The following is a 10,641-nucleotide window of genomic DNA, read 5'->3' as shown; positions in this document are numbered from 1 at the left end:
CTACGTCCACGAAAAGTGCCTGCCCGACCAGAATGACCCGTTCCCGGACGTGTGCCTGAAACCTGATTTTGAAGAGGACAGTGGCCCCCTGCTGGACTTTACAGAGCCGGAAATGGATTTGTGCAAAACAAGTTCGAAAGTCCTGTACAAATCTTGTGTAAAGACATTAAGCAAGAGAACTCTCCAAAAAAGGCCCACCAATGTGTGGAGCGACAAATTCAGAGGACAAGAACCAAAGTGGAGGACTTTGTACAAGCCTCCCATAAAGAAAAGGACTGGTGACCTTCAGTGGAGGATCCTCCATGGAGCCATCGCCACAAACTCGTTTTTATCGGTCATCAGTCCTGGGGTTTTAAATGAGTGTCCATTTTGCAGTTTGTCTGAGAGTGTTTTTCATGTTTTTACAGATTGTGTACGGCTAACTGGTTTTTTACATTTTTTAATGAGATTTTTTAGCCTGTTTGGTGTGGTTTTTACCAATTCTGTTTTTATCTACGGTGTGCATTACAGTCGAGCCACCAGTTTTAAATCCCGCATTTTAAATTATTTAATCGCAGAAGCCAAAATGGCAATTTATTTAACTCGACGTGACAAAATGCAGGCTGGACCTCAACTTGATGTCGTGGCTCTGTGGAAGTGTAGCGTTAAAGCTAGGCTAAGATTGGAGTTTTGTTTCCACAGAGCCACCGGGGATTTAAATAGTTTTTTACAATTGTGGGGTTTTAATAATGTATTGTGCACCGTTTCTGATCAGGGAGAACTAAATTTTAACAAGCTGCTGATGTAAATATTTGTTTTTATTTAGTTTTCATGGACCTGATAATTATGTAAAAATATGTTTAAATAATTGTAAATAAACGTTTTGGTAAAAATCAAAAAAATCTTCTTCTTATTATTATTATTATTATTTCAAAACTGGTCAACCCCAGACTGTAAAGTTGCAAAATAATTTACTATTTTGTTAGGGATATTTATGAAGCTGACATTTTTAATAGGCTTACTTTATATTCTGCTGGGTAAGTTAAGTTTTATTCACTGATATAAAGATCTGATTTGAAACCAACAACATCTCTTCCTGACATGAAAAGAGGCATCTTCTGGGAATGATGAAGTATTTTGGGTACTTTCTGCAGAGGATAAGGCTTGCTCTGACTATTTTCAATTTGATTATTGATGAATGTTGCTGAAACTTTAACTGGTTTTCTGCCCTTCTTGTCACATTTTATGAGACTTTTACCAGAAATCATGTTTATTTACTCTGGCATCATTCTTTATAGCCTATGATTTGGCATTTTTATTTCTAAACTGTCACTAATTTATCATATTCTTTTTACATTGGGTCATGAATTGTTTTTAAATTAGTTTTGTAATTCCTTTTATTGAAAATTTATTTTGTGTAAAGCCCTTCAACTATATTTATGTTGGAAAAGGGCTATAGAAATCAAGTTTAACTCACTCTTTTAATAAAAAAACTCATTTTAAACACATATGTTAATGAAAACAAATTAAAACCAGCTTTCCACCATCACTGCTATATGAGCCTCAGTCAGAAATGTTACTTTAAGAAATTTGAAAAAAGACGTAATTTCTTGAAAGTGTCAGTGTTTCTCAGCATATATTTAAACCTGCAGTAAAATACATACATGATACATGATATTTTTATCATATGTTTTTTGCTCTGAAGTAAGGATGTTATTGTAATAATTCCCTCTCTCCTCAGTTCTTCCTTAACATTTCATAGCTCCTGTGTCCATGCAGATACTGCAGATTTACTTACAAACTTTTCCAGTCCAGAACCTTTAATATTAACCATTTTGATCTGATTTCCCTGTAAAACACATTAAAGTTGACTCAGGATTTGAACAATAGATCATCCAGCTTATTGCTGTAGTTTCCTTTGCTCCTGAAAAAAGTAAAAAAAAATAAAACAAAAACAAACCTGAAACAAATTTTATGCATGTGAATTCTGTGTTTGCTTTTGTTTTGTTTCCACTATGTTTGAGATGAATCTGATCAGCTTGAGACTCTTTAGTAACCGACAGCTGGAAGAGTTTTGTCTTCTGGCGTTGGCGACTCAGCAGCTAACAGCAAATAAGACATGGCTGCTGCTTGAGGCTGACCGGTGAACAGCTCCAAGTCCTTCTTGTGAACTTAACATCTCTCTCAGCTCTCAGTAACGCTGTACGAAGCCTCTTTCTTTTCTGCTGCTCCCCTCCTTTTCTCTGAGAGGTCTCTCTTGCTCCCAGCCCTCCCCGGCTGCTCCTTGCTTCCTGTCAGAGTCTGTCTGTTCGGGAGGGGGAATCCAGGTTGCCCTTGGAGATGGGCTTCCTTTGAGGTGGTGTGATGTGGGACTGGTGGACTGGGGTGATGAGGGGCAAAGCAGGGTAATGATGGTGGTCCTTGCCGTGAGAAAATGGAGGAGTTCCTGGGAGGTCAGACTGGTCTAATGGGGGCTCAGCAAGTGGTCTTGCACCCATTCTCAAATCTGAATGACAGAGGCGTTGGATGCTTTGGTGATGAGTCTGAAAGACTTTCGGTGTCAACGAGTTTCTTTGCGTTTCCTGATTTTGAAGTGTTGAATCAATTTATCCAATTTGAATTATTACCAAAAAACAGTTATAATCACACTATTGTTGCTTAGAAGGCAATGACACTTTTCCTCTAAGCATTATCCCAATTATTGGTCTTAAGTCAGCTTATAACCAGTTGCAGCAGGAGTAACATTACAGATGTGTTTTGAAAAACAATGCGAATGTTGTTATGGATGTCTATGGTTTACATACAGCCAATCAGGTGAGATGAGAACATAACTGAGGGAAAGTTTTAGCCCATGCACGAGAACAGCTAGACTTTCCTTGGCACAATATCTCTTTACATTCTCAAGAATGCACCTTGAAGACTTAATAATGTTTTATATTTCTCTATTTTTGAAAAGTACATGACCAAAAGAAATTAATTTATTCATCAAAGCTGAATGTACACACAAGATAAAAATAATTTAAAAAAATAAATATTTCTTTTAAGTTTATAAGCACAGTGCTGATCAGGGAAATACATTTTTTGCAGTTACATAATCCTGATTGTATGGAAGCCCAGAGAGGACATGATTAGAAATTTATTTTTATGACATTACCTTTAGATAACAAATTATGTTGTGATCTTGAGTAAACAGAACTTGTTTTCTCAAGATAATGGCTTAATAAGTTTATTTGTAGTTTATTTGGCTTAGCAAAGCTCATTTTCTTCTTGATAACTGAAAATTATTTAAAAAACACAATGGAAAAAATGCAGTAATTCATCAGCAGAAATCAGGACAGTTGAGGTGGCAGCTGATTTAAGCTGAAAATGTTATAATTAAAAAAAAACCCATTCATTTCTGGTTGAGCCATTACTGGTTTAGATCACCTCCAAGTGCCATGACAGTGATACTAAATGATAAAACTAGTTGTAACACAAAAAACCACTCAATTTTGCTATATGACCATCACACTAGCTTACTAGTTTGGTTTTCTTGAAATAACAGTATACAGTTATCTTGTGCTCTAGATTACATCAGAATTATTAATAGTAGGTATTATTACTGCTATTATTGCTCTAGATAATGATCTTTTCCTGTAATTCTAAAACCATGTCTCTGAGCAGTATGTATCTTCTCTATGCTAAACATTTTGTGATAATTATCTACCTCACCTCATTAACATGAAGTGAAACTGAACTTGACTTGAAATAATTTAAAATAACTACTCTACTAATTTAAAATGTCCCTTCACAAGCTAAGTTGTCCTATAAACCTTAAGGCAGACACATATGAGGGAAATGAAGGAGCTTGTGGAGCAGGTGAATGAGCAGGTGTTTTAAACCCTACTAAAATGTCAGCGGTAGTTCTGCACTGAACTATGTATTGGAGCACCAGTTGTGATAAAATGGGCCAAACTCTCACAAAGCTGCTGCAGCTCTTTAAGAATGTAGCTCACAGCTTCTTTCTCCCCCTCCCTCAAAGCCTCAAATGACCTTTTCTTGCAAACTAAGGGGTCAAACATCCTCTCTTGGCCCCAGCCTCCATTTCCTCAAGGTGAAATCATTGACTATTCAGCCGCTCTCGATGCCTGTCTTTATACTTGAGATGTTGCCTGGGATGCATCTTTTGCCTGCAGGAAACCCATCTCTCTCCTCCTCTTCCACCACCCCCCACTCTCCCTGTCTTTCCAAGCTTTATGGAAAAGTGGTGACACCGTGTTTGTGAATGAGTCAAACAGCACTTAAGTTTAAAACACAAAACAAAACTTTCTTGACAGGAAGATGAGATGAAGATAAATTTAATTATGACACTTTGTAAGTGTCCATAAGTGTGTTTGTCATGATGTTATAGAAGTGAGTATATTTATGGATTTAAGTTTTATTTAAACCAGTTGGACACTGCTGTATAAAGACAACAGCTTTGAGATGTGGACACAAGTGCTTATTTTATTTCTCTGGATGAGACTGATCTGACTTCTCTCACACAAACACAATAGAATGTTGCTGCTGTTCTCCATTGTCCTATTTATATCTTGTGTGTGTGTATTTAAAAGTCTACAGCTCTTTTAAGTAAATTAATACCAGCAGTAAGTGTCTGTGTCTTGAAAGGTTTTATTTTAGAACGTTAAAGCTAAATTTAGGTATTAGAAAACCTTTGAGTACTTATTTTATAATCCTGATTTGATTAGAAATCTGTTCCTATACAAAAAGTTACAAAAAAATCCCCTCATTATTGCAAGTTTAATGCTGCTTCCAGTCAGAAGAACAAGAAGAATTTGTCACAGCCCCCATCTCCTGAATGAAGTGAACATTTTGATATATGAATGGTTTAAATAGCACTGACTATACAAAAGTTGTTAGACTAAAAATTGTATGAAGAACAACCAAATAACAGGAGAAGTGTGAATGCTGCATCAGGTGACAGAGGAGAAAGTGTAGATACTGCAGGGTATCCAGTAATGGTGGTAATGATGTAAATGAAACTGGGCTTCGGTCTGATCCTCCTGAAAGTTTCGGGGGAATCAGAATGCAGCTCACACTTCGTAGCTCGGAAGCTCCAAGAACACACAGGCAGTCCTTCAGTTTGTCACAGTCTGGGTTTCTGTTTCAGCAAACACACACATTTTTCCCATGGGGGTTACTTGTAGACATAGTGCATTCCCTCGTCCCCCAACCTAACCGTAACCATTACAGCTGAATGCCAAACCCCCAACTTCAACATTCAGACTTAAAGGTAACATTTACTCAATTCTAACATTTACCCTGAAAACAGGTCTTAACCCTAATCTTTCCCCAAACATAAAAAGTTAGACTTATTGTTTTGATCTCATTTCCCAGAAACTATAACTTTAAGCCGTGATTGTTACCCCTTTGTTATATTTTGTTTTTTTGCCCAATATCTTCAAGCAGTAAAGAGTTTATATTTGGATATATTGTTTCCTTCTTTGTTTCAGTCAAATATTCAGGGAAGATATAGTGGTAACAGCTGACTACAAAGTATAAACACTTGAGTGCTTTAAGAAAAGAAATTCATCCAAATATAAAAAAATAAACTTGTTAGTCAACAATAACTGAAAAGCTGCCGTCAGCTGACTGCAGTGAGGTTGTAGTTTTGACCTGGGAGGTGTGTTGTACAATTTATTTATGTATTGAGTATTTTGAGTGTTAAATCTCTACTTTTAGGCAAGCAACATAAAAACAAAGTTTACTTTTTTCAAACATTGTTATAATTAATGACATGGAGTAAAACACAACCAACAAAATCAAACTATAAAAGCTTAAAAGGTATTTGAGATTTGAAATGATTTCTTTGCCCGTCAGCTGGTGAGCTTTGAGCTGAGTTCAAACCAAGCATTTAAAAAGAGTCTTCTGATTTCATTGTTTTGTTTTTGTTCTTTGTTGAGAAGGAAGAGCACAATTCTAATCTTTATGGCAGACTGATTGATACATGGAGCATGAGCCAAAACAAAACTAAACAAAAATAAAAACACTTCATTTTGTGTACTTTGTTCAAACTATACAATATGGCATAAATCTTGGTGGAGCAAATGCTACTCTTTATGTTTTGTGTGTTCAATAAATCTAATCAAAAAACTAAATGTGACAATATGCCATTCAATCTCAAACTGTCACTATTCACATTGTTGTTTTTATCTTTTAGATTAAAGTCCAGTTATTTCATTAACCTTAGACGTTTCATGTCTCAGTTTTAGCCGTGTCGTATCTCCATTAGATGCTTTATTTTGGAGGTGGAGCAGCAGGATTTTACTGGGATTGAGTCATAATCAACTGCAGTGAGCACCAACGGTTGAGGAAAATGTCATTGTGCAAAAGTTGTTTTAAAAAATAATTTTGCTTAATAGCACAATAATAAAATATACTCAGCTTTAGTTTTTCTCTTTTATATACCATTTTTAATTATTTTATAATAAAGTTAAAATATTGTTAGATACCAGATGATGAAACCATCATTTGTTCAGAAATCTTCAGGATAGAAATCTTATCAATATTTTCTTGCTTTCTTCACTGAAAAGTCAGAAGGAAATCTGATGGCAGGGTTGTTGTTTGTTTTTGTTTGTTTGTTTTTTTGATGTGGTGTTGGCTTTAAAAAGGTCTCTGCAGGCGAGAATTACTTGTCATACTCTGATCAAAACATTCTTCCCCTCCTCCCTCATGTCTCCTCCTGTGCCGTAGCCTTGCTGTACCTCCATCTGTGCTGCTGTTTGCCTTCTGTCTCCTCTTCCTGCCCTCACCCGCTGCACTCCACCACGAATCAGGTATGCATCACTTCCTGTCTACCTCGGACACTTTCACCGCTGCTATTTATCACGAACATCTGTTATTTCATTAAATCATGGTGACCTTTGACATTTTGAGGCTGCACCTGCCTTCCTGTTGTTTACTGACAAGCCGTTTCTGGAGGTCATCTTGAATGTTGTTCGAGGGTGAAAATCATAGTCATAATATTCATAATTTTGTTTAGACGAATGTGACCTTTGGACATATGGTCTTTATACTTTGCTTACCAAACTCTGTTCTCTTCTGCTGTGCACAAACAGACAGTCTGGTGTGACCTTCAACCAAAAACATGAGAGAGTATATTTAAAAATATCAGAAATAATTTGCTTGTCTTTCCTCAGATGATTCAAAGCTTCTCCAGGTAACCATTCCCACGAAACCTGTAATTGTTGTGCTGGGAGGTTCTCTGACTTTGCCCTGCCTGGTGTCGCTGGCCCTCCCTCCACCGTCCCCCTCCACGAATGGCCGTCACGCTGTGCTGTCTGTGCCTCGGGTCAAATGGAGCGTCCTGGCTGAAGATTGGGAGGCAGAAATCCTGGTGGCTCGCGGCGACAGGGTGAGAGTCAGCGAGGCCTACAAAGACCGAGCGTCGCTGCTCAGTTATGCCTACTCCCCTGCAGACCTCACGCTGCATCTGCAGAACCTGAGACAGAATGACACCGGAATCTACCGCTGTGAGGTCCAGCAGGGCCTGGAGGACGCTCACGATGTGGCTCAGGTCAAGGTCAAAGGTAACACAGACAGAATTATTCTTTATTATTCTTAATCTAGATAAATCAAGAACATTATTACGCCAGGGCATATGAGATCTGTTTTTTATTTAACTCAGTTTAAAAAAATCTGATGTTCTTGTACAACCAAAGCATTTTATGGTCTGAGTCTGAGTGGATACAATAACTTCCTGACTGAACTGTTTTCTGACTATCATTCTTTTATTGGCAACTCATTGTTTCAGTTGTCTGGACTGCATTGTAAGAATCATGACAGATCACACATGAGTGTCAGGACTTCACCAAAATCTTCCTTTGGGTTTTCAGGAGTGGTGTTCCATTATCGTGATGCTTCCAGCCGATATGCTTTCACCTTTGAGCAGGCCAGAGAGGCCTGCGAGGAGATTGGGGCTGAAATTGCCTCCCCAGAGCAGCTGCTTGCAGCCTATCATAGTGGATACGAGCAGTGTGATGCAGGCTGGCTCTCAGACCAATCTGTCAGGTCAGAACTTAAGAGAAACTGATCATATTAGACAACTAACTTTACAGTCTCTGGTATCAGAGTTACAAACGGGATTTTTATCCACAAGAAATTGCAATTTAGTTTTGACAACATTCCATTTTTTTCCTGCTGTTTTGTTTGATTGACACTAAACTGGTAGATTAATAAGTGAAGTAGTACAGTCTGTCAGAAAGGGGTCATAGTGCACCACTCATCTAGCTAACAATCGTACTACATCTGCACAACACAATGCTCAGATCATCCAGTAGTTGAGAGACACTCATCTGATCTCAGACCAATTATTTCTGCACACTTCAACCTCAGAAAAGCACCCAGTTAAGTGTTGTCATTACAAAAGAAGAGGCAGCTGGTGCTTCAGTGAAGTGTGACCATCTGTCCACAGATATCCCATTCAGATGCCAAGAGAGGGCTGTTTTGGAGACATGGACGGCATGCCAGGAGTGAGAAACTACGGACTGTTGGAACTTGATGAGCTCTATGATGTCTACTGCTACGTGGAGAACATTCAGGGTGAGACTTAAGTTTACTTTGCTTTACAAACTCTGCGACATTTTCAACTTTATGCACTGTAATTTGAACATTCAGTGATACTAATGCAAACTGAATGAACAGTTTTCTGTGAAAATGCCGTGTGAATGCTGAGTGGTGAAAGACTGCTGACATTTGCTGAAAAAGCTGTAACCGAGTTAATAAAAATAAACTGGGACACCAGCTAAAAGCTAAAAAGAGCTAAATGCTAGTTAAAAGCTAAAAGATGCTAAGTTTTAGCTAGAAGCTAAAGGCAACAAAAAGTTAGCTAGAAATTAAAAGCAACAAAAGGGTAGCTAAAAGCTAAAAGTAGCCAAATGGGTAAAAAACAACACCTAAATTTACAACAATAATTGCACATAAAAAAGAAAGAACATCCAATATCCTTCTGTCTTTTTACAGGTGAGGTGTTCTATGGCTCCACCCCCCTACGTTTCACCTTCTGGGAGGCCAAGGCGTACTGTGTGAGTCACGGCGCGGAGCTGGCCACCACAGCTCAGCTCTATGCAGCCTGGAGCGACGGACTGAACCACTGCAGCCCGGGATGGCTGGCTGACGGGAGCGTGCGCTACCCCATCGTCATCCCTAGAGAGCGCTGTGGAGGCAGTGAACCTGGCGTTAAAACCATCTATCGATATAGCAACCAGACAGGCTTCCCTGATGTTCACTCTCGACACAATGTCTACTGCTTTAAAAGTAAGGAAGCATTTTTTTTATTTTAAACTTGGTCAACTTTTTCCTGGTTTCCACCAAGACAATGATCAATGTGGTCAAAATATGGTTATCAGGAAAGAGAATTCATTTAAAATATGCTCTTCTTTCCAGGTGATAATGGCCTTTACACTGAATCTCCCCAAGATTTTCTTGTCACTGAGCCAGAGGACATTGGGCAAGACATTGTTTTCTTAACCACACAACAAGATGCCAGTCTGAGTGAGATAATGTCAAAAGAGACAGAAAAGCAACATGCCCAAACATCTAAACCCTCTGAGTTTGTAACTCCCTCATCTGAGCATCAGGAAAACCCCTCCACCAAAGATAGCTGGGAGGTGGTGAAGAAGATCAGCTACCCGGACTCCTTTCAGCCGGCACCTGAAGAAAACCCACACACAGACCATGAAGAGTCTCAGGTTCTTCCAACAACTTCTCCAAAGCTTGACGCTCTCACTGTTGAAGAAACCACTTTCCTCCCAGCAGACGTAACAACTTCTGAAAGTATGGGGCCCACCGAGGATCATACTTATGAAACTGGAAGCCCACAGTTGGTTTATAATTCCACATCTGAAGCTGATTTGCATGAAGGGCATCACGAGGAGAGTGACCTCCCTGTTACACAAGAAGAACACACAACCGATATCACCTCGGCTCATCCTTCTGTGACCGAATCAGCTGTTTTAGGAAAACTAGGGGAAGACGTCACCACTGTTTCTGTTGTGGAGATTTCCCCTCACACTGAGGACACTGAGGCTCACTCTACCACCCCGCTGCCATCTTTTACTAACAGCACATCTGAAAATCAGTCAGGAGACGAGGAGTCTGAAGAGGAGACAACAACTCCCTCTGATGATAGTTTGAACACCTCTTCCACCTCTGAGGGACTCCCTGCTTCTAACTCAAGTAAGAAAACTGAACTAAAATGTAAAAGTAGACCTAAAAACTAACAGGACAATCTTAGATGCCAAAATCTTATTACCTTCTGCTGGTGGGCGATACTACTTTTTCCTGTGTTTGTGTACGTGACTGTCTGGATATGTTTTAGATGCTGCATACTCCAAATTCAGAATGTCCCAGTTCCAAGTAGAAAAAAAAATCAACAGGAGCATCTTCCAAAGTCAGAATTTTGACTCAAAAAGTTTGGAAACTCTTGACCAGCCCTGACCTCAAAATCTGTTAAGGCTGACTCGTGCATAAAGAGCTGTGATAGGTTCGGTAATAAACTTTTTATTTTAACTTTTGTCAGTTTGCATCTCAGTAATCCAGTCACACGAAGTATTATATTATATTATATTATATTATATTATATTATATTATATTATATTATATTATATTATATTATATTAATCC

The 10,641-nt window shown here is 38.7% G+C and overlaps 1 protein-coding gene across 1 annotated transcript in view; it reads left to right on the top strand.

The window, feature by feature from the left end:
* Positions 1-10,641, top strand: part of bcan (brevican) — a 33,864-nt gene that overhangs the window by 16,706 nt on the left and 6,517 nt on the right. The window contains exons 2-7 of the mRNA XM_017428567.3: positions 6,712-6,794; positions 7,158-7,547; positions 7,854-8,028; positions 8,432-8,559; positions 8,980-9,273; positions 9,403-10,194. Of these exons, the coding sequence (XP_017284056.1) occupies positions 6,712-6,794; positions 7,158-7,547; positions 7,854-8,028; positions 8,432-8,559; positions 8,980-9,273; positions 9,403-10,194 (1,862 nt within the window). The remainder of the gene's footprint in view (positions 1-6,711; positions 6,795-7,157; positions 7,548-7,853; positions 8,029-8,431; positions 8,560-8,979; positions 9,274-9,402; positions 10,195-10,641) is intronic.

Source organism: Kryptolebias marmoratus, linkage group LG16 (genome assembly GCF_001649575.2).
Source record: "Kryptolebias marmoratus isolate JLee-2015 linkage group LG16, ASM164957v2, whole genome shotgun sequence".
Lineage (NCBI taxonomy): Eukaryota > Metazoa > Chordata > Actinopteri > Cyprinodontiformes > Rivulidae > Kryptolebias > Kryptolebias marmoratus.
This window is presented reverse-complemented; position numbering and strand designations above follow the sequence as displayed.